The sequence below is a fragment of the Balaenoptera borealis genome, assembly GCF_965194805.1.
Source record: "Balaenoptera borealis genome assembly, chromosome: 9".
In the NCBI taxonomy this organism is placed as follows: Eukaryota; Metazoa; Chordata; class Mammalia; order Artiodactyla; family Balaenopteridae; genus Balaenoptera; species Balaenoptera borealis.
The window spans coordinates 33,463,687-33,489,399 of record NC_138873.1 but is presented as its reverse complement, the minus strand read 5'-3'; the positions used below and the strand labels follow the sequence as shown (position 1 = coordinate 33,489,399).

The following is a 25,713-nucleotide window of genomic DNA, read 5'->3' as shown; positions in this document are numbered from 1 at the left end:
GGGAATGTAGAAGGGGATGGGGGTAATGTTGTAGGCCTTTAGGTCATTATAATGTCTTTGGATTTTTCTCACAATGAAATAGGAAGCCTTTGGAGCGCTTTGAGCACAAAAGTGTAATTATCTGAACTATTTTAATAGGGTCAATATGATTGTTACATTGAGAATAGAATGAAGAGGACAGGACAGAAATAGGGAGACCAGAGGCTTTGTAATCATCGGATCAGTAGATATGATGGCTTGGACCAGAGTGGTAGCAGTGGAGGTAATGAAAAGTGATTTGATTACAGATTATTTTGAAGGTAAAGCCAAAAAGATGTGTTGAGAGTTTGGTTGTGGAACATTTTAGAGAAAGAGGAGAGTTGAGGATGACTTCAAAGTTATGAATCTGAACACCTGAAAGAATAGAGTTACCGTTTACTTCAGTGAGGAAGACAGGGAAGAGCATATTTTGGGAGGAAGATCAGGAGCTCAGCCTAGCTGGTTCTATTAAGTTAGAAATGCCTTTTAGATATCCAAGGAGAGATGTTAAGATGATAATTTTCATACAAGTCTGAAGTTCAGTGTGTGTGTGTGTGTGTCTGTGTAGGGAAGGGAGGGCATCTAGACTAAATTTCTAAAAAATGTTTTAGTCTTCAATACAGATGTCAGTTAAGCTAGGAGACTAGATATGATAACCACAAAGATGAGAAAAGAGAGAAAGAGAGGTAAGAGAAGAAATCTGAGGATTGAGTCCTGGGACACTCCAACGCTTAGACGTTAAGAAAGTGAGGAGAAACCAGAAAGCAGACTAAGAAGGAATAGCCAGAAAGATAGAAGGAAAATCAGGAGAGGAGGGTATTGAAAGCCAATTGAGTTAATCAAGAGTGCACAACTCTGTCAAATACTACTGATGGATCAAATAAAGTACAGAATGAGAATTGACCATTGGATTTAGCAATGGGTGCTACTGGTGACCTTGGAAAGTGCACTTTCAGTAGAGTGATGGGTATAAAAATTTGACTGGAGTGGAGTTATGAGAGAATGAGGAGAAATGATTTGGAGACAGCAATGATAGACCTCTCTTTCTAGGAAAAAAATACAGACACATATGCTTGGACATGAATTGAAGTGGTGGGAAGGGTTGAAGTTTTCTTCTATTGGCTTTTATGTTCTTAGAAAAATAGAAAATGGTTGAGCATAAGGATATGGGAGGAGGATTTTGGAATTTTAAGAAGAAAGGAGAAAATATGAAATAGCAACCAAGAACATAGGAGGAAAAATGGACCAGGAAGTACTAAGGAGTCACATGAGTTTAGTGATCATGAATTTGAAGTGAGGTCAGTCAACAAGGTGTTATGTGTTTCTTCAAATACGTCCAGCTCAACAGTTGTAGATACAAAGAAGGTAGAGAGTTGGATTTAACTAGGGTGTGTTTAGCCAAGGCAGTACAATGAAACTAGAGAAGGGCAAGGGAATTGAGATTTATGGAAGGGAGAGATTAAAATTTTTTACCACAGAGTTCAAGATGGTGATGGTAAAGTCTCAGGTCATAACATTTTCTCATTTTCCCCTCCTTCTAAAATGCTATTGGGGGCTTCCCTGGTGACACAGTGGTTAAGAATCCGCCTGCCAATGCAGGGGACATGGGTTCGAGCCCTGGTCCGGGAAGATCCCACATGCTGCGAAGCAACTAAGCCTGTGTGCCACAACTACTGAGCCCGCACTCTAGAGCCCGAGAGCCACAACTACTGAGCTCGTGCACCTAGAGCCCGTGCTCTGCAACAAGAGAAGCCACCGCAGTGAGAAGCATGTGCACTGCAACGAAGAGTAGCCCCCGCTCGCTGCAACTAGAGAAAGCCTGCGCGCAGCAATGAAGACCCAACACAGCAAAAAATAAATAAATAATTTTAAAAAAAGAATTTAAAATGCTATTGGTATTTTAGGTAAAATAAGTCTTTGTTTTATGGGACTATTCAAGGCATTATAAAATATTTGATACCCTTGACCCCCCAGACAGTAAATATCAGTAGCACTTCACCAAAATTAAGGGAACAGTAAGTAATCATGAACAGTTTTTTAACCTCAGTGCCTTTTCTTCTTGTTTGAAATGGGCCTTTTTCTACATGCCCCCCAAAACAAAGCTAGTTTATATAATATTAAAATACTTATGCAAAGACAAAAAACAAGCCAATCATCTATTTGTTATATCCAGTACAAAATATGGCAACAAGGAAAATAGAGGTTAATGTCTTGAAATAACACTTTGCTATACACACAAGAATGTTTACCAATTATTTAACCAATTGTCATATTTCATAATTATATTAACAATAGCAATAACTGAAATGTATTGAGTAATTTTGTGTATATCTGAAATACTTTGTGTTCACATGTGTACATGACACAGTGCCAATTGTTTTACCTACATTATCTGATTTGACCTTCACACAGTGCTCTGAAGTATCTATTATCATTATTCTTATTATATAGCAAACAATTTAAAAATGTGCTTATTACTTGGGGAACGGAGGAATGTTTTGCAATATTATGTATGGTTGTTCACTTTTCATTCGTATGTGTTGACACTGAATAGTTTCAGGCTGCTAAGGCAGCACTGTAGAGTACACCCGTTCTTCTAGGCATAAACACACTTTATTCTTTGTCCTTTAGTTCTTCAAACTGCCCATGCACTTCCTTCCTCTTTCTTTTTACACTGATGATTAAAATGGAGAGCTTAAATTTTTTTAAACAAAAAGAAACCAATGGAACATATGCCCTCCAAAATATTGTTTAGAGCATCTTAAGCATAAAATGACTCAGCTGCTTAAAGAAAATGTTCAGCATCTGGAGTGGCATGTCATTAGATATTAGTGACATTTACTTGTAAATGAATACATGTCCTCTGCCTCAATGTAGTTACCATTGCTATATCAACACAATATATATAGACTTCCAAATACATTGCAGAAAAATGATATAGAAATAATAGTGGTCACTAAGGTGCCCTTGATTGAAACTGCATTATACAATGTTCTTTCTTTTTAGCTCAATATCCTGAAAAATATAGCTGTCTATTTAAAGAAGACATTTTCATGTTTGTCAGAATATTGTCATCACACAGTTTATGTACAATATGGTCCTAATTTGTGTCTATATGTGCTAGGCTTAGAAAAGTCACTTTAAGTTTTACTTAATTTATTTTGGAGTTTAACTCTTACTTTTGACATGATTTATATTCTAAGGAGATCTCAGCTTCTTCCTGCTTGAAACTCAGCAAAATGTCATTAGATACATAGGGAAAGTATATGGTCTTATTATAGCTGTGTCTGCAAGGGCTGCAGTCCTGTTAGAAACCTGTCAGAATTTTCAATGTAAGCCTTCCTTTTCTTGGTGTTATGATTTAATCTGTTAACTCCTATTGCTCCCTGGAAATTGTGCAGCCATTCTGTATCTTAGAACAAAATCTATAATTGCAAGTCCCTTTTTCTTTCTCCATATTTCCCCTCCCCCACGTTTTATTTTTACTATTTCAATATCACAGCACTTGATTCCAAATTGGAATTCTGGATCTGTTTACAGAGCTGGTGACTAGTGACCCCTCAAGAATTTCCTTATATTGACTGATATATGTGGTAGGTTGAATAATGACCCCTCCAAATATGTCCACATCCTAATCCCCAGAACCTATAAAATTTTCTTTACATGACAGAAAAGTTCTTTGCAAATGTGCTTAAATTTAAGGACCTTGAGATGGGGAGATTATCCTGGATTATCTAGGTGGGCTCAGTCTAATCACATGAGGCCTTAAAGTTAGAAGCGGAAGGCAGAAAAGAAGGTCAGAGTGATGTGACAGTGGAGGAAGAGGAAGGAGAGATTCTAAGCATGAAAGAGATTCTGTCCATTATTGCTGGCTTTGAAGATGGACGGGCCCATGAGCCAAGGAACGTGGATGACCTCTAGAAGCTGAGAATGGGCATTGGCTGACAGCCAGTAAGGAAATGGGAACCTTAGTTCTATAACCACAGAACTGAATTCTGCCAATACTCTGATGAGCAAGCACATGGATTCTCCCCTAGAACCTCTGGAAATGAATGCAGTCCTGCTGACACCATGATTTAGCCATTTTAGCCCAGTGAGACCCGTGTTGGAATTCTCACCTACAGAGCTGTGACATAATAATTTTGTGTTGCTTCCAGCTGCTAAGTTTGTTCTGACAGCAATTGGAAACTAATATAATATATATGGATGCTTGTATCTTTGGTCAGAAGGAGGTGAGAGTTATTTTGTGCAAAAGACCAGGAGGAAATAATGGGATGAAAAAAATCAATAGGGAAGATGTCACAGTTTTTGTCCCTTTTTCTCCTCTCATCTTCTTGGGGGGCCATGAGAAACTGGTATTTGAATCCTCATTACAGTAGAGAAAAAGGTGGAGGACTGAAAATGAGGAAGATATTTTTGTGAAAATTTTGTGAGACCAACTGTGAAACACAGCAGAGGAAAAGCCCATTTTCCCCACATCTAACCAAGAGCAGATTTGATATCCTGAGAGTTAAGAGCGGCTTTGCATGAATCTGGGTTCCTGCTATGGGCACCTGCAGCCACCTAATGAAGAGGTGTCTTGATGAGCGACTAGAACAGATTTCCTTTGGAAATGAAAGGGGTCTAAGACTATCTTTATTGGACACCAATGTCAGTGAGACCTCATTTCTACCCATACGTTTGTGAGGTCTGGGCATATGGGCATCATGTAAAACAGACTATATTTATCATTAGAAAAACCTGAAGTAATTAATGTCCAAATATTCAGCCATTTTAAATGATGTATAATGCCACATAGTTAGGTTAAAACCCCAAAAGTGAATCATTTATCATAATAATTCTACCAATCCAGCTGTTTGTTATTACGTAGAAGCTCCTCAGAGCTCACCTATTGCTGACATTTGTGTTTTTCACTTATATCACAGAGTCAGGAGGTTCAAAGTATAAGAAAAATGGGAGGTAAATTAAAGAAAGAATGTAATAATGGTATTTCTGCTCCATACACATGTTGTACTGGAACTATTTTTTTTAATTTATTTATTTATTTATTTATGGCCACATTGGGTCTTTGTTGCTGTGCACGGGCTTTCTCTAGTTGCGGCAAGCGGGGGCTACTTTTTGTCGTGGTGCATGGGCTTCTCAATGAGGTGGCTTCTCTTGTTGTGGAGCATGGGCTTAAGGCACGCGGGCTTCAGTAGTTGCGGCACGTGGGCTCAGTAGTTGTGGCTTGCGGGCTCTAGAGCGCAGGCTCAGTAGTTGTGGCACATGGGCTTAGTTGCTCCGCATCATGTGGGATCTTCCTGGACCAAGGCTTGAACCCATGTCCCCTGCATCGGCAGGCGGATTCTTAACGCCTGCACCACCAGGGAAGTTGGAGCTATTTTTGTGATAAATCCATTAACATGAATATAGTTTAAATTGAATGCGTAAATTTTATTAAAGCAAAAGTTTATTTGGGAGGGTACACTTATGAACAGTTGAAAAATCAAAACTGCATTATTAAAATTAAGCCATATTGATGTGAATAAATCAGTTAATATGCTCATTATTAATTGTGTATATACTTTCATGCAATTTAGAAAATCAGTTACATGGAATGTGTTTTAAGTATTCAAATGTTAACCTAGGCAAATACTAGGAGGCATAAAACTGATCATTGACTCTAGGTCTTTATGAAACTATATTAAAAAAAAGAGAAATTTGTCAATGGACTCAAGTGAGTTCATCTCATTAACCTACTACAAATTGTGGCCTGTGTGCTTGAGTGAATGAAATGCAGTACATTAAGTTAATCTTATCTTATTCTAGTTTATTTTAGACAAAATGTATGATTTAAAAGCTGGAAGTAAAATTTTAAACACATTTCTGAAATATTAAAAAGATTATTTCGTAATTCCAGCCTTTACACGAGCGTATTGACTCATCTGAGCATGTTTTATACTCAGAATTGAATGCTCACATTGGCATGATTGACAAGCAAGAAAATTCCAGGGACTAGGAAGCTTAGAACCAATTGAACTGGAAGAAAACAAACATTATTTATTTCAGTGTATAGAGTTTGTGGACAAAAAAAAAGGGTTCTTCTTAATTATTATGCTCCTAGAGTATCCACACTTTGGATTTGTTTTGTTTTGCTCTTATCAAGCCATGGTGAGGAACCAATGAGCTTTAACAAGATGACTCAAAGACCCCTGGTGCTCTTGCTTTCTCCCCTCACATGCTGTGCATAATCAGTACTCCTCCAAAAGAGCAAACTTTGCTTCACCCCACCTTTTTCATCCATTGACACAGCTACCAGGCTTTTCTGTCTTTCTAACTTGATATAAAAAAAGATTCACATTTTGTAAATTGAACCAAAATAGAAATGCATGATTCTTTTTGCTATATCCTTAGATTTATACATACTTTTGCATAAGGCCAAGCTTAATACCAAGCCATATGTAAAAATATGCTTATTGAATTACCTAATAATAACTAAAATTATAACAATTTTATTTGGTCCAGAAAAATGATCAAATTTTCTTGAATGTCAGATGTATAAAATAAGATAGAAAAAGTTAATAAAATGATGAATGTGCTTGCCTGATGATTATGATACACATTAACATTTCTTCAATTCTCATTAGCTAAATATAATGTAACTCTAAAAATGTCTATTATGGCATTAATTTGTTAAAAATTTATTATGCAAATTACCTTGCATAAAAAATATTTTGCCTGGATGTTCTTTTTCCTCTCATTTTTGAACTTCTTAATGCATTCAAAGTATATTGTCAGATTTGATAACATTTTTAGAAATAGTGAAATTTATTGTTTATGTTTAATTATTTGATTCTTAATTTACAATTTTAAATAAATAAATTATATGGTTAGTGTATTTTCTAGAATTACTTGCTAGTTAGAAATGCTCCAAATGTTGTCTTATAGATATGAAACTATACATATCATTAGTTTACCCCAGGCTCTCTTTGTTAGAATTAAAACTGTGCCAGTATATCATGAATTTCTTCTTATGTTTGAAGAACACTGACTGCATATTCCTTGACACTTTTTTATTGATATGCAAGCAAACAATTGTCGTAGTGATAGACTTTAATACATAACTCAATCTTTGAAAGGTAAGGAGAGAGGATGTAAACACTGATAAATCTTACTGAAGATTAAAAAATAAATAATAGCACTTTGTTAATTTTATATTCATAAACAGGGCCTATACTGATGGAATATTTTAAAAGTGAGTCTCATGACAGACCACACAGGCATACTCAAGTACACACACACTTTTCAGAAATTCTAAAACCAGAAAATGTTTAGTTTTCAGTCTCTGATCATGGTGTGGTCAAATATAAATTAAAAGTAATAAATTAATTAAAATCTTGAAACATGCTATAAAATAACTATCCTGCAAAAAGAAATTTAAATTGCAATTATATATAATCTAGAAAACAGTGTATGATAAAGCAAAAACTCAGATGATGCAAAAGCAGTATTCAGGGTAAATCTAAAGTCCTAAATGCTTTCATTATAAAATAAAAAGAGGAGGAAGAGGAAAATAAAGACAAAAAAAATCAAACAGCAGCTCTCTCTCCCCACACTCTCTGGAGAACAATTATTTTATTCTGTTCATCTCTGTATCTTTGAAATCTATTAATTTTTAAAATATAGATTATATATTCAATACATGTTTAGTGAATGAAATTTAAAAAAGAAATTTAACCAAAAAAAAAAATGCTATTCTATGCTCATAAAAATAATATGCAAAAAGATGGCAGAATTATAGCTCTAAAGAAAGGTCATTTAAGAAAAGCTAAGCTATAGAACAGTATAGCTTTTGACTGGCAATAGCTAAATGTATCAAACTAGCCAGCGTGCTTAACCCATATGGGAGAAAACTAAGATCTAAGAGTTTTCCAGTTATCTATTGCTGAGTGACAAACCACCTCAAAATTAGTAGTGTAAGACAGCTATTTTAATATGTTCACAAATTTTGCAGGTAAGGAATTTGAACAGAGTATTGCGGGGATGGCTACTCTTTGCTCAATAATATCTTGGGGCTCAGGCGGGCAGACTTGAATGGTTGTGAGTGAATTGAACCATTGGAAGCTTCTTCACATACATGGCTATTGCCTGGAATGCAGTAGCTCAAAGGCTGAACTCACCTGAGACAGACCAGGCATCCCACACATGACCAATATATGTAGTTTGGGCTTCCTCAAAGCATGGTGGCCTTAGGGTAGTAGGAACCTTCATGGCAGCTCAGAGTTCCAATAGAACATGTACCCAGAAAATAAGGCAAAAGCTTAATGATGATTTATGACCTTACCTCAGAAATCACACACGATATTCCATTGGTCAAAGCCATCACAAACCCATTCAGATTCAAGAGAGAGGACAGATATCCCCATTGACTCTCACTGGGATGGGTGTCAAAGAATTTGTGACAGTATTTTAAAACAATTATAACAAAATAAAATAGAACAGAAAACATGTTGTCCTAAGCAAATAGTATCTATGAACACATGTAGAGACGCAGAACTGAAACCAAGTCCCAGAATCTCTGCCATTATTTACACTTTGGCTTTGGGCAGATCACATATCTTCTCTGGTACGATGTTTTCCTTATGATAAAATAAGTGTTTGGGGGCTAAAAAGCATAAAAGGTCCTTTTATAGGTGAGGAAATAAATGAAGTCAGTTGATTTGTCATCAACTTCTTCATACATGATTACTTTCAGAAATACTGCTGTAGACTCTAAAACGATGGGAGGTTCTTCATGTTCTCACACTTCTGCTTATTTATCATTGAATAAATGAGTGCTAAAATCAGACAGTGATGCATATAGGTTTTCTTTATTACCTACTTTTAGTGAATTTCTAAGAAATATCTAATATTTTAAAATTAAATCTATCACTTCCAAGAATTACGAGTGGCCTAACTGATTTGATTTAGGAGAGAGATAAAGGTCCATATTTTTATGTCTCAGCACTTAGGGGATGGATTAATTCAAAGAGGTGTTTTCCTTCTTCTCCCTCAGTGGGAAGGGAAGTTGCTGTTAAATGGACCAGAAAGCTGATGAAGTTTTGCTGTTGCCATTTACAAAGTATATGAGGTACTACACATTTAATTGGAAATGTTTTATATTAGTCATTAGTAGCTGGAGATAGCCTTCTGTTTTAACTGATAATACAAGTCCCATGCTTTTCCACATACCAAAATATAAATGGTAGCTCAATGAGAAAAACTGATGAGGAGCCTAAAAATTAATGAGACATAAAAGCTTTGACTCTGACCTTGAGATGCAATTTGGTATTTATGATGTTAAATCACTTGCCTTCTTTTAAATAGAGAAACAGCTGGTCTGTGTGGGAGGGATGTTCAGTTATGACTGAGAAGAAAGAGAAATAACAGAGATGTTGAAAGCTTTAGAAATAGTATATAAAATAAAGTATGTACTACAAAATTCAGTGCAATATGCTAAAGTTCAAAGACTGCATAAATGTTCCCCCCCCCATAAAAAAGTATACAATTGCTATGCTGATGTGAAAGTGCATGAAGAAAATAAGTGGCCAAAGCTGCATAAATATTTGCACCCCTGTGAGAGTGTGAGAAAGTGTGTGTTTCATGTTGTGATTGATGGGGCTGCTTTTACGCGTCTTTTTGAACTCTTAGCAAAATGGAGTGTCCTAAGGGTCTGTCTGCCTTTGTATGGCAGAAACTCTGTTTTCTTAGAAAATAGTAAGGAACACTATTTGTACTCCCTTTGTTATAAAAGCGTACCTACAGTTTATGGGAATTAGGGGACTTAGTAGAAAAATCACAAATTTTCTCCTATATCTTACAAGAAATACTAAGCTTTATCTTAAAATTTTGGCTATTGTTCTTCCCTGACTTCTGGGTTTTTGTTTTTTGTTTTTGTTTTGAGTTAAGGAGTCCATAGTCTGACGTACTTTTAATATATGAGTGATGAAATTTGTAGATTCAGGTAGGGATATTTTAGTTTAATGATTTATCTACTTAAAATGAAAAGAAATGAGGGCAAGGCATATCTAAAATACTGTGTAATATATTTACTTGAATGCAATCATTTCTGCATATTAGAGTTTCACTATTGAAGCAAGAAGTCTGATGTATCAGATTACTATTGTCATTTAGTCAGAGAATTTTAGAACTAAAGGTATCAAATAATAAAAATGTACATATATGTAGTCTCCAAAATATACTAATATTACTTCATAGAAATCTCAAAATAATACAGTAAAATAGCAGGAAAGTCATTGAAATTTGCACAGTAAAGATGATGGTTTTAAAGCTCTTTTCAGATAAATATGTCATATAAGTATGACAGAAGTCATACTTCTGTGAAATACTCATGAGCTGAGACATCATGTCAGCTCTTTTCACTTCCATATTCAGAGTCTGGTTTTGGTTTTGTTCTTCAGAAACAAATATTTTTTAAATTACACATCTGGTTTGAGCAGGGCTAGCTAACACTCAGGTCTCCTGACTCCCTTTTCTTTGTATTTCCTCAGTATCACTATTCCAGAAACCCCTCTAAATATATTTGCAAAGCATTCTTTATAAAATGCACTTTCTCCCTGGTTACCAGGGCCATTTTGCAGGTGCTTAAATCACAAATATTTGAACTTACTCAGATATCCCAGCTAGTGATGCTGATTCTATTAGCTATTTCATCTGATAAATTAAGAATAAATAATGTCAAAATAGTAACTGCCATGTATTTGGGGGTTAACTCTTATTTTCCCTATTTCTACATTACTTTTTATGTATATATATATTATATATGCATATATATAATTTTTCTCATTTTATGTAAATGGTAGTATGACATACATATTATAAAAGCACATTATAGTTTTTATTTAATGTGATGAAAATAATTCCATATTAAGGGATAAAGATTTTTCTCCTCCATGTATAGAAATATATATATATACTTATATTTATAACTTTTGGTTAACTTTATTTTGTTGAATAGATGCACCCAAATTCATTCAGCAGTCATAAAAGAGGTTAAACTTTGACTCTAGTGCTAGATCGTGAGGTTCAAGTCCTGGTTTCACCACCTACCAACTTTATAACCTTGAGCAAGTTATGTAATCACTCAATGCTTCAGTTTTCTCATCTTTAAAATAAATGTAACAATGATAACAATATGCCTATCTCATAAGGCTGTATGAATATTATTTTGAGGGTTAAATGACTTAATATATTATATGTACAGCCACATTGCAGAATATTTGCCATCTCCATTATTATCATTATTAATATGTCTAATAATGATCACTATTGATGGGCATGGGTCTATTTTCAATGCTTTTCTAGTACAAACATTGTTGCAATGAATAATCACGTGCTTAGCTATATCTTACATGTGCAAGTATAACTGTTGGATAAACTTCCAGAAGTAAAATTGCCATATCAAAGTGTATATGCATTTGTACTTCAGATATTACCAAATCGATCCCGTAGATTTTATACATACACCACCAATGCATGAAAGTGCTTGTTTCCCTAAGCCCTTCGCCAATAGAGTATGTTATCAAACTTTTGGATCTTTACCAATTCAATGAGTGAGCAATGGTATTTTAGCGAAGTTTTACTTTGTTTTCTTCTCATTATTAATGAAGATAATATATTTTCATGTTTAAGAAACAACAGTATTTTCTTTTCTACACAAACACTTAGACTCAAATTAACAAACTTATTTTAAGCTTGCTCAATTCCCAGAATAATTATAAAAGAAAATGAGACTATGTTTGAATAAATTCCATACGCCTGGTATAGAACATGAAGAATAGGTTTTACATAGTTTCTCTCATGAATTATTTTACAAAGACCCTTCAAGGTAGGTATTTTCATTCTCTTTTAGACATAACACTATGTATACTATGGAATTAAATTAATTTGTCCAAAGTCACACAGTAAATGTAATGGAGAGTGAGTCAGTCTTATTCTGGAGCACAGGATCTTTGCATTATAGATACCATTCACACTGTGTGTGTGTGTGTGAGAGAGAGAGAGAGGGAGAGAGAGAGAGAGAGAAGGAGGGAGAGATACAGAGTCTTGAATTTAAAAAGGTAAACATAAATCACGGCTGCATCTCGATATCACTAAAGTAAAAGTGTGACCTTGAACAATTTAACCTTTTGGAACCTTAATTTCCCCATGTATATGATATGATTTAATAATAATAATACTTATAAGATTTTTCAAGAGTAAATAAAATGATGCCAAAAGTGCTATTGAAATTCTAAAGTTTCATATAAATGTTTGCTTGATTATATAAGGCTCAGTAATTGAGTCCCTTAATTTTTGAGACCTACTGTAATTTTATGTTATGCATATATTGCTTAAAAATGTGACCAATGTTTGTTTTCAAACTTAAAAATACCCAGATCATACTGATTTGTTACAATGATGTGGTAATCAGAGAATCTTGCTCTGGATGGTTACAAACTTTTGGAGATTGTTTTACATAATAGCAACAAGAACAATGATAGCAGCTAACCTTTAGTCAACACTTGTAAAGTGTCAAGCACTATTCTAGATTATTCAGTTGAATTCTCACAACAACCCTATAAAGCATTTACTGTTGTATCATATCCATGTTTCGGATGAAGATTTGAGACAAAGAGATATTAAGTAATTTACTCTAGTCACAAGCAATTAATAAGTGGCAGAGCTGACTATTTCTTCCCCACAAGTCTAGCTCCAGAACATGTTCTTTTTCCCACTATGCCATTCTGTCTTTGTGTATACAAGTAGTTTTCTCTTAATAAAATGTGTTGCTCTTTCCTATAAATTCTTTATCTCCAAAATCACAGAGCAGAAAGCAGATGTATATAAAACTGATACTATCCTGGGGCTCTACAATAGAAATTGCAGAGGGTTACCCTGATATTTAGTCACCAACTATAATAAAGTAGTTGTAAAACTTAGCATGGTGGAATTTCAAGTTGGCCAGTGATTTCAGATCTAGTCCAACCTTTCAGCTGATATAGGCATTCCTCCTCCATCATCCTGGACAGATGAAGCTCTCTTCATATATCTTCAGGGATATGGATACCCTACAAGGTAGTTCATTCCATTTTCAACAGTTCTAGATATTAGAAGTTAATTTTTCCACATGACCAAACAATACTCCTTCTCCCCACTTCCTTATATAGGCTCAATTTGTGTGCTACAAACAGAGCACGTTTTTTTCCTATTATACATGCTAGAGCCTCAGACATTCGAGAAAACAATCATGTTTTCCCTAAGTTTTTTCTTTTTTAAGATTAAAGATTCCCATTACCTTTCTAAACCTTTTGCTCAGTTTTTAGAGCCATCAACATCCTGGTCATTCCTCTTTGAATGAACTCTAATTTGTCAACTACTCTCTTAAACGGTGATATCAAGAATGTGCTCTTGCTGGCTGTGATTGCAGTTGGATTATTGCTTCCTTTAATCTGTATGCTAGATATCTTCTTAATACAGAGAGTACATTGTTTGCCAATGTATCAGAACATATTGAAAATATGCATATGACTTATAAAATATGTATTAGTGGGTGCTGGAAATTGCGCTATTATCCTAGCATATAGAAGCTGGTGAAAAGTAATGGCATATAGTTGCTTCATGTGTGTAAATGTCTAAATGACTTAAATATTGATTTTTTTTCCTTCAACTTCAGATCAAACTTCCCAGTGCTAAAGGTTCCTTATTTTAAAACAAATGCATTTATAGTTTGCCAGTCAGCAGTACAGTAAGTTCCTGTGGTAAGCTCAAATCACCAAAAAGCTCAAATAGACATGTCTAGTTTGGTTTGTTTTTAGGACTGATAAAGATAATAATAGAGAGACCAATAAAGACCTACTCTAATAACAACTGCAAGTTATCTCATGGAGTAGTACAAATTTTCCAAGTTTTTTTAATGCCTTCTCCATCTATTCAGTATCATATATTGACATGATATATGGTGTTGAATTTGATTAAAATTCAGCAGATATTTATGTACCATCTACTATCTGTGAGATACTTATGCAGAGTACCAGAGGGAAACATTAAAACATGAATAAGATCTGAATCCTGCCATCACTGTGACTCTTCCAGAAAACCTAAGATTTTAAAGTGCATTTAGAATCATGAAATAAAAATTATTATGATTAGATTTTTGTGTGAAGTATGTATATATTTAATTTTGAAAATATATTAAAACAGTATAACTTACAATATTTTTTACTTATATACTGTATGCTAGGTGCCAGGTGAGGAATTTACCTTGTATTTTCTCATTTCATCCTCAGAACAAAATTCTGAGGTAGGTATAATTCAGCTCATTTTAGTGAAAATTAACTGAGACTCTGAAGGCATAAATAACTTTCCCAAGGGCCATACAGCAATTTAAAGGCAGAACCAGGATCCGAAACTAGGTCCGGAAAATCTCCAGGAATGGGTTTGATCTTTGGTGTGATTTATATCTGACCCCTATATTAATAGACATCAGATAACTAACACAGCCCTTTATCTGTTCATTCTGGAAGAAGATACTTAAATGTATTTTATTAGCCTGTTGATTCTCCTCTAGGGTGTGACTTAGTTTCCATTGCACATTTGGGAGTGTTTTCTTCTAAAATTCATAATCAGCTTCTACTGCTGTAATAAAGAGTCACCTGCAGAGTTCACAAATGAGGAAAGAAAGAAAAGAGAATAGTGGTAGATCAATTTAGCATCAAATCAGAATAGTATTCCAAGATGTGTTCTGGCTTCTGCTTTTGAGGGAGATAAGTTGACTGCTGTTTCAAAATAACCTCTATTTAAATAATGTAACCTAAAATTAATTGAGCTTATTTAAACATACAGCAGTTCCAACCATATTTAGTGTTGCTAAAGATATAAACTGTTAGAATTGCCTATGGGCAAGAGGAAAGCTCTGTTTATTACACTCTTGTTGCTACTTTTGCAATGTGAGGGGAAAAGGCTATACACTAGCCATATACTATCCAAAGTAATGAATATACTTATAAGACAAAATACTTAAGCAGTAAGAGAAAGATTAACTAAAATTCTCATTCACGTAGAAAATAGCAATGCTGATAACTCTTTTTTACAGTGTTTTCATAAATTTCCCACAAGGGTTGTATATTTTGTTTTCATTCCTCATTTATGTGAAAATAGTAAGTCTGTTTCTATTTAACTTACTGGAACTTGGATTAAAATGGGTCCTGTTATTTTAATCAGATCAATGTTGTATATCATGAGGATATAGTTTTCTGTTTTCTTGGCAGAGAACTTAAAGAAAAAAATTAAGCCCTAGTCAGTACGAAACTTATGTGTATATAAAACCATAATTTATGGTTTATTTGATTAGATCAATGTTTAATAATATACTACATGTATTTTTTGTACTGAATATTTACTCATAAATTAATCCAACCCAAAGAAAGAGTACTAATGGAAGCTTCCATCCAAACATAAAAAGTAAACAGAAGACAAACAGCTGTTGCAAAAATCCTATTTTTGAGTCTGGGCTTGATAACAAAAAACAGTTTGGAGAATTTGGCTGCTACCATTTACTCGCATCTGTTGAGACTGTACTATTTCAACTCAATATTTGATCAGTGCATGTCACAAGGTAGCAAGTAGTTCTCTAAGTCAGAGAACTTAGAGAAAACACTAAATACTAATTTATGTATGGGATGTTGTACTTTTAAGTGCTTTGTCTTCTATGTAAAGTTTAGCAAATCTATTCATGAGATGTTTATATTTTTAAGTGCCCCCAGAAGGACCTAGGTGTTTGTAGAAAATACATGAAATAGAGAAAAATTAACCCATTAATTGTAATTTTTAAAAATTTGATCTGTCTACCTTTGGACTTCTTGTTATACGAGAACCGCTAATTGTCTGGTTTTCAGTTGCAACCAGAAACATTCTTACCTGATCAAACCTTTATAATTCCATTTGCTTTGAATCATAACTGAGTATAGGGAAAGTATAATTGGGCCTCACTTTGTTACGCAGGAGACAGAAAGCTTATGCTGGAGATAGGTAGGCATTACTCAAGTGAATAAACAACTAATTTAACAGAAATTCATATGGGAATCTCATACTGACTTCTTAATTCCTCTAGATGTATCTCTCACAATTACTTTGTTTTCCCTCTGCCAAGCAAAACCCTGTAATGAATATCTCTTGGCATTATTAATAAGAAACATTGTATATGAATACTAGCTAGGAGGTAGGTTGTGAGAATTTGGAAAAACATGGTGAAAGTTGGGAAGAATAAATATGCGTGAGTAGTTCCATAAGCAATTGGAGGATTAGGCTGCAAGGACACTGATTGATTGATCAGTTCCTGAGTGTTACACTGAGGGAGTGTCCCTGGTGGGCTTGGCCCTGATGCATTCATGATTTTAATCACTGCTTTATATACATATGAACTTTAGATGATACAAAGTACAGAGGGATGCAAAATTATCTTATCTGGTTGGAAGTGGCCAAGTCTAAAAGGAAAAAAAAAATCAGAAGAAAGAGGAGAGAAGGAGATGGTGGGAGTGGGGGTAGGGTTTGAGGGAGATGTGTACAAGGAAGGAAAGAAGGCAGAAAAAGCAAGCAGAGAGGAAGAAAAGAAAGGGAGTAAGGCAGGCAGAAAGTAAAATTCCTCGAGTTTTTTCTTTGTATCTCCTGGACTGCATAAAGTAGCCTCTTGCCTTCCAAAGCAACATTTCTAGAATGTATTGTCCCCGTTTGACACCCACAACTCCAAGTCCATTTTCTGAGCATTAAAGATGATGTAACTTTAAGACCGCCCGTGTAAATTCTGCCTGTTCTCTAATTCAACATCCCCTTGCATCGGTTCTATTCTAATTACCAAGTTTTGAAAGGAGAGAAACATGCACTTATCTCAATGTTATAAATGTACAAAAGAGCATAACAAAACCTGTAGTGGAATACTTTTTCTGTTTTGAAAAAGAGCCTCATGAATAGACACATTAATAAACACTTAAATGGGAGGATACCTTTTCAGAGTTTAATACTCTGGGGCTTTGGAATCTAGAAGGATGAATCGCCTGCCCTCTTTGTGATACTGAATTGAAATTGACAGCTCTGTTTCACTTATCCTGCTCAATATTACAAAGCCTTTTCCTCATTTGATTTTAGTATATCCCTTCTGAAATATTTGCTCTGGTAAGAAAAGCAAATATTAGGTTTCACACCCCATTTTGTGGAGTAAGAGTGATGGTGTTCTGACATCAGAGGACCAAATATCCCAGGCTTATTTTTCTGAGAAAAATTTCCTTGCAGATATATTGTCCTCCATAGATCATCCACCCTTCATCTCTCAATCCATACTTCTTAAATTGGGGGGGGGGGGGGGAAAGAGAGGCTAGAACACGCAAAACCTAATACTAAATGCTTTTGTAAAGCTTAGTTTTATGAATTAACTTTAGCCTTTTCCACTCATGAGGAAAAACTTTCCTGCCTCATTAGATCTTTAATGCAATGTGCTGCATGCACACTACATTATTAAGTGTGACATTAGGTTATATATTGCATAGTAACTATAATGTTACTTGCAATCAAGCTGTTCCTTTCCCCTGAAGGTAGAATTAAAACAGGTATTCATGGGAAACAGCTACTCGCATTGCTCTTTTCTTAATGGCGTGAATTTGAGGATCAGGAGAGTGAAGGGCTTAGCACTGAACCATCTCCAGGAATGGATGGGTGCTTTGTCTTGCAGTGCCTTCGCAATTTGATATCTGAATCTCCCCAAAGAGAATTTTGCTTAATAGACAAGGGGAAAGATAAAAGGCTAGGTCTTTGGGGACTCTTTTTTTTTTTTTTTTTTTTTAGAAATTCACGTTCTTTTATTTATTTATTTATTTATTTATGACTGTGTTGAGTCTTCGTTTCTGTGCGAGGGCTTTCTCTAGTTGGGGCAAGCGGGGACCACTCTTCATCGCGGTGCGCGGGCCTCTCACCATTGCGGCCTCTTTTGTTGCGGAGCACAGGCTCCAGACGCGCAGGCTCAGTAATTGTGGCTCACGGGCCCAGTTGCTCCGTGGCATGCGGGATCTTCCCAGACCAGGGCTCGAACCCGTGTCCCCTGCATTGGCAGGCAGATTCTCAACCACTGCGCCACCAGGGAAGCCCCTGGGGACTCTTATGGAATGAAATATTTTCATTAAATTCACTTTCTCTTTGTATTGAAAAGGAATATAATTTTCAACTCTGGTAGATATAGTCTAATCCATCCAGTAAATATAAGAAAGGCCCTAAAGCAAACTGGAATTGCACTTACTTCTACCTGTGGAAAAGCATATTTCTCTAGCCCATAGAACAATGACCGTTTAGTTCCTAAATAGCAGGAGAAAATGAAATGTTCTATTGGCTGTACATGCAGTGCTCTGTAAAATTAGAGAAATCAATATTGTCCCCAAAAAGGACTAATATGAAAACCTCAAATATAAAATTAATAGAGTCTACAAAGTCCAAAATTGTGGAAAGTTAAAGTTATGCACAGTACACATAACTTACCAATGTCATGTGATGTATGGTTAGAATTCTTTAATGTTATTGGATGAGTTGGTTTATACGGAGCTCTACCTGTTCTTCAATCCTTTAGCTCTTTTACTAGTTGTGGTTGCCACTGACTTCTTAGTAGACTTTAAGAATATCACTGAAAGAACTTTTTTCCCTCAGTCTTCTGTCCAGCGGGACATAAGCCAGGCAAAGAAAGAAAAGCAGCATTTGAACGGTCAGAGAGTTGTAGGAATGAGAATTTCAGCAGGAAAATTACTTTAAGCACATACAAGTAGCAGAATGGATAGATACGGAGGCTAGATTGGGAGTTCTGAAACTTTTTCTATTTGTGGTATTCTTAGTGTCTCCATATTTTTCTCACAATGCCTTCTAGATCAACTGAAATATGCTGCAGTAGTTAGGGCTAAACAACTTAATAAATATTTGTAATTTAACAACTTAGCAGTCATTAAAAAATAATGCACATAAATTTAGACAATATAATAATTTCTTTTCTTCATAAATTACCACAATCACTTACTAATGGGATCTTTCGTGCTGAATAATATTCAAGTTCTCAAAACCGAGAATCAGATCAGACATTGCTGCCTTTATTTTCTGTTTCACATTGATTTTTGTACAATGCTTGTTTTTGTTTTTGTTTTTATCACAGCATCCACTGAAAACTTTGCTTAACAAAGATATGACATGGCTGAAAATGCAAGTAAACAAAAACATAGCTCAAAATTTTGAGAACATCCTCTAGAGGAATATAACATTATCTGTTAAAATTGTGAACTACCTAGAGCTAGTTGTTTGTGTGGAGTCCAACCATTATATAGTATTGCTGTATTTCCTTCAAACATTTACAACATCCCCCAGTGCCTTTGTGAGTTTACTGAAGTGCCCTGGGACATCTCTGCACAGATTTTGTGAACAGGGGGCTAGATAGATCCTACAGAGTATTGAAACTGCACAGAAACTTGAATGACATCATAGATCCCAGGGCCACTAGAGGTTCTACATTAGGTTAGTGCAACAACAGAATTGATTGTTGATAACACTTTCCCCTAAAAAGAAGACTGAAGTCAGGGAATTGAATTCAAATGCTTGATGAGGACCTAGTGAGTGTGATGTAGCAATGGGAAGAGAAAGTTAGACAAGAAGCATTTCAAGGAATAGGATTGAGGCACTAATCTGATACAGAAAATAAAGTGAAAACAATATTATGTTGTACCTATGGTTTCCAAATTACAGTAGAGAAACAAAGCAATTGGCTTGACCTATGCTTCATGGAAGTTAAGAAAATAGTTGTTTCCTGGGACGACCCAGATAATAAGATTAACTTTGGGTATGTTGAGTGTGTGATACATTACTGAACAATCATTCAGTACAGAACTTTTACAGGCTGAATTGTTCCCCAAAATTGTATGTTGAAGTCCTAACTCTCAGAACCTCAAAATGTGACTGTATTTGGAGAAAGGATCTTTTATTCCAATTAATTAATTAAGTTAAAATGGGGCTCTTAGTGTGGTCCCTAATCCACTATGACCGTTGTCCTTATAAGAAGAGGAAATTAGGACAGAGACAAACACTGAAGGAAGACCATGGAAGAACACAGGAAAAAGATGACCATCTATAATACAAGCCAAGGTGAGAGGCCTAAGAAAAACCAACCCTGCTGACATCTTGATCTCAGATTTCTGTTGTTTGCCCAGTCACTGGTCCTTTGTTATGACACCAGGAGCAAATTAATACAGGGACATGGGACAGGATAGAAGATACGGATTGAGAAACCAGGTATGAACATAGTTCAATCCATGAGAGAGGAATGGAAAGTCAATAAGAAAGGATAACCAAAAGAGAGTAAGAGTCTTGGAGACATCCATACACTGAGTATAGAATAGAAGAAAAATGTATCTATCACAGAGACAGAGGTATGACCTCTGTCGTACTCCAGGGGAAGAAGTATCAGAAAAGTTTAATATAGTAGAAGACCAAGGAGTCAAGAATCTTAAGAATTATCACATGACACATAGAACTGGAGAAAAACCCATTAGTGGTTGCTAGATAAAGCTGATAAATGACCTTTCAAGAAACACTTTTAGTGAAGTACTAAGGGTGGAAAGCAGGCTGCAGCTTGATAAAATAAAAAAAGGGTGGATGGGTAGAAATAAAGAAAATGAGTGTAATATCTTAGAGTTTGACAGCAAAACTAACAAATAACCAGAGATAATAGCTAGAGGAGACAACAAAGTTAATTGATGACTTGCAGCCCTGTGCACATTTGATTTGATGGAGAGAGTGAAGATTGGGATACTGAAGGAATTATAGGAGAGTGGAGAAGCAAGCATGTGGAGGAGCCAAGTAAAAATGGCATTTGGAATATGGAGCAGTACATTGACGGAGAAGAGACAGAATTCTTCATCCAAGCCATATATGAAAGGACAACTTGTATTCTGAGTATTCGCAAAGCTTTTTCCCCCAAAAAGCAATGTTCCTCAGAAAAGAAGGTGTTATCTTATAATTGAATCATTACAAAGACCCTACAATGGTATGTACTCTTTGGGGAAGACACATTAGCTGGAAACACCACCAGGAAGTGCTTGGTCTTATTGCTTATGAAGAGATTACTTTATGGAGTTGAAGGAAAAATAGAGGCAAAGGAGCTTAACAGAGAATAAGTAATTATTCCTAGGAAGTACATCTCTAAATTGAAGGATGATATCTTAAACAGTCTTTTAAAAAAATTACCTAAGTACTTGACTAAGTAGTTTTATAGAGGTGATCATAAATACACACCTTAGGGTGAATGAAGGAGACAATGATTTTAATATTATAGAAATGAACACTTGTGGTTTGGGGAAAAAACATCTGGTAACAGTATCATGCATCTATTTAAAATTTCCTGTTTTTCACAACTTAGGTGGAAGCAAAATAGATTCACTCATGAAAATTGTTAGATGATTCAAAAACTGGTTCTAATGTTGCCAAAGCATGGGTATCAAATATGCATGAAAGAGTTTGGAAAAAAGTTGTTTTATGAAATGTGAATGAGAAACCAATTTTTCATTATTATGATTACTACTATTGTTATAAGGCCTCAGGAAAATAGGTTGAATTAATTCTACTCCTTAGTTCATGTTTTGTATTATCATTGACCCGCAAAAGGCCCCTCTCTTTTTCTATGTAGTTATTTGTTCCTTTTTCCCCGTTTCCACCCTCATTACTCTCCCATATTATATTATCTCATATACTATATGACTTGATTATAAGCAGGTATGGAAAGTACATTGACAAATCAAATATTGTAACAGATCAAACATTTTTGTATTTCATCTTAAGTCTTAACATGTGGGATACTCAAATTATACACACTTTGGATCTTTTTATTGGCAAAGTGGGAATTACCTTTAATTCTAAGTTTCTCAAATTGATTTAAGAAATTAAGAATTAATTTACATTGGTCTTTTTTTTTTTTAGAGAAACATATTCCAGAAGAATAATAACATGTAATCCAAATTTTAAACAATCAAAATACATTTGGAAGCTCAAAAGTTTGCAACATTATGGATCTATGTCCCAATATCCTTCCCAAACTCAATCCCTACCTCCTACTAAATATTTTTATTAATTTAGGAAATTCTGAATAGTTAAGTCCTCTTTGAAATATATGAAACATTCTTTCTGCTGCCTTTCTAGACTCCTGTCATTGAGAAAATGTCTGGCTGATTTTGAACAAGCATGCTATGTGAAATTTTGGAAGCTTATCTTAATAGAACCAAAAACCTTTTACATAGAGTCACCCCTCATTACTCACAATAATGCCAAGGGCTATAGTCCAGAGAGATATTTATTATTTTATATATGAAAAGACATTAGAATAGGGCTATTTCTCAGTGGAGCAGGGGAATAAAAGTTTTCTGAATTTTAGTTCCTTATAGAGCTCCCTGTAATGAGCTCGTAGAAGACATTAAGGAGCTGCAATTTAAAAACCCTGTTTAATCAGCCATGGCGAGCTATGTTCCATTCCCTGTGGAACAACTCTGAGAGGAATCCGGGTTCCTCCTCCTCAATCCAGAACATCATCGGGAATTGCTTTGTGGTCAGGGTCTGCTGTGAGAGGCCACAAAGAGCCTAGGGCTGAGAAGCTGGGTCTGTTTGTCAGCATGGAGGAAACTGCAGAATACAAACCATCAGCTTTGTTTTATGAGTGTCTATTTACAATGCTGGGGTGGAATTTTTTAAAAAGCACTGCAGCATTTGCATCGAGTCTGTCACTCAAGCTCCAGTGTTGATTCCTGTCCTGTAAATGATCTTGCTTTCCTATTTTTTTATCCTTTCTACAAGGTTACTGTCAATGTCAGAGGATGTAAACCTCAAGCACACATTGTATGGGGCTCAGCATGCAAGTTGGAAGGAAAGAAGTTTGTTTAACGAAAAGGGATAACAGCGTTCATTCAAACTAAGCATATTTGATTGCACAGGGGAAAGTGTATCTTCTTTGGGAGTTTTGATTGAATTTTATCATGATATAAAATTTGCTGCTACACTTCTTTTTCTTTGACCAACAACATTTCCCAGCTTAGCTTATAGTCTAGGTAAAGTGCCTGTGAAATGGAGTGATGTCTTTGCTGAAAGAATTCAGACCCACAGAAAGTGAGTGACCCTCAGGGATGGGTAGAAATCTCCCAATTTTAACAAAGATCCTTCTCTGTTTGGGAATTTTAAAGCTCAAGCTACACACTAGGAGAATGACAGGAGGGGCTGTGTTTGGTTCCCTGGAACTTAACCTATTTCAGCAAGCCTGCAATACCAGGGAAAATAATACATGAATTTATATTTGTGTCAGGCTTGCTGTTGATGGGTAAGGTTCGTATAAAGGTTACTCCTAAAGAAATGTCTGTCATTCTCACTCTGCACGCTCATGATTTCTGCTTCTTCCAAATCCTGCCCTCTAGAACAATGTAATAATTTTAAAATAATAAGTAAAACATGATTTAATGACCCATCTCCAGTCCTGTAATGATTACGCATCTCCTCTCTTGTAGCTCACAGCAGTTGGAGGACAATTGACATTTACTGTATCATACGACCTCGAAGAAGAGGAGGAAGATACAGAACACATACTCCAGCTTATGATTATCTTAGAGGTAGAGTATGGAAAGTGTCATTTATATTTAACTGCTTTACACTTTTATGTTACTTGAGGTTATTCCTTACTTGGCTAGTTTAACATTAATTTACATACTACTAGAGAAAAATATCATATTTTGGGAATTTTCTTATGCCAGTCTTATGTTTCACTCTGAGACATAGCTAAAAGAAGACTGAGCATAGGCATTGGGTTCCAATGGTAAATGGGAGTTTTAGAGCAGATTTGGGATTTAAATTTAAAACTTAATGACCATTTTCCCAAGAATATAAGGATACTGAAAGTATTTAGGCAAATGGCTGATTTACATAGTTGTACTCTTTCCATCTCTCCTTGCTTCCAAGTAGATTTTATTGTTTATTTCTTTGTTTATATTAGGTAGAAGTAAATGGAAAAGGAAACATTTATTTAGGTACAGTTAAATCGCATTCAAAACTCCTAATTTAGGTAAGAAAAATATAGGAGAAACTGCTTTCGGGATTTGGAGGGCCATAGGCAGTTCCCAAATGCTAAAAGCCTAAAGTTATCACAAAGGCTGTCTTCCATCCTTTCTCATACTCTTCCTTTCACATAATACATGCCCTCCTCCCCTCAACTCACACAAAAGCACACATTTCATGCATATTTATGAGTCCAAATGGATCTATGTTGATTTAGCACGAGGCTCTGTTGTTTTTTGTCTTGAAACTTTCAGGCATGATAATCAGTAAAAAAAAATTCTTTCCCCAAAATGAATGTTCCCAGTATTTGATGAAGTGATCTGGGTGATATATATCATTACATATGTATGTGTATGAAACTAGAAGTATGTCATGGAATTCCTTTGAGATAAAAGGGATTCTCTAAATGTAAAATGTTGAGAAGTTACATATTATTAATACGAATGAACTAAGATAAAATGTTAACCCAAATGGTAATGATGCCATTATCCTATTGTGAACATTAAACTGCAGGGTTTTTTCTTGTTTGTTTGGGTTTTTTTCCCCAGATAGAAGAGTCCTTTAAAACAATAGCTTCATACACTGTTCTAAGTTTTCTTCCCTATTTTCCTATACAACCCACATTCACCATAAAACAGTATATTTGATATATGCAACTTTTGTACACTTCTGTAAAACTGAGACATTTGTAATCACATATATCTATGAGTTAGTTGCCAGGTATTTATTATTTTAGTTAATGGGGGAAGCAAAGTCATGCATAACCAGGAAGCTTATACTTTGTGATGCATCTGGTTAAGGCTAATATTTAAATTGTTTTCTCTGCCTTTTATACATACTAGAAATATGCTGACTGACAGGGGAAGCTAACCTGAAATTAAAAATCTACTGAGGATAATCCACAGAGAAGAGAATCCCTTTTTTTCACAGTTTTACCCTTTTATACTTTCTTTTTCTCGTTAGGGAAATGACTTGAGAATCAGCACAGCCCACGATGAGGTATATCTGCAACCATCTGAAGAACATATTAATGTGTTGTCACTTAAAGAAGATTTATTTACCATACATGGCACAAATTTCCCAGTCAGTAGGAAAGAGTTTATGACCGTGCTTGCGAATTTAAAGAGAGTCCTTATACAAATCACATACAGCCTTGGGATGGATGCCATCTTCAGGTAAACTCAAGAACTGCATCTCCCAGTGTTCACACATTTACCTTGGGGCAAACACGCATGTGCTGAGTGACTGAAGATCCCTAAGGTTTGCTGTCTTCAAATAGTAGATAAGAACGGAGCACTGGTTTTCTGAAAAGTGTTTCTATTAAGTTTTAAAATTTTACATACCCAAGATGAATTTGTCTTAGTCCTTTTTTAGTATTGATGATTCTTTCTCAATTCTGCCAGAGCATGCAATAAGAATGATTCCCATACTGAGAAATGCTGTACTGGAAAAGAGTCTCCTTTATGATGACTCAGATAGTGGAAAACTAAAGTGATACAATTCCAGGATACCCGTATTCAGAAAGTGGTTTGTAGAATATTTTCTTCCATTAATTAATTCAGTCGTCTCTGACTTAAT

General features: G+C 35.2%; 1 protein-coding gene across 2 annotated transcripts in view; it reads left to right on the top strand.

Annotated features, from left to right (window-relative positions):
* LAMA2 (laminin subunit alpha 2) overlaps window positions 1-25,713 on the top strand; it is a 626,305-nt gene that overhangs the window by 340,906 nt on the left and 259,686 nt on the right. For both annotated transcript variants that reach the window (XM_082406304.1, XM_082406303.1), the window contains exons 13-14: window positions 23,592-23,693; window positions 25,099-25,310. In XM_082406304.1, coding sequence (XP_082262430.1) covers window positions 23,592-23,693; window positions 25,099-25,310 — 314 coding nt within the window. The remainder of the gene's footprint in view (window positions 1-23,591; window positions 23,694-25,098; window positions 25,311-25,713) is intronic.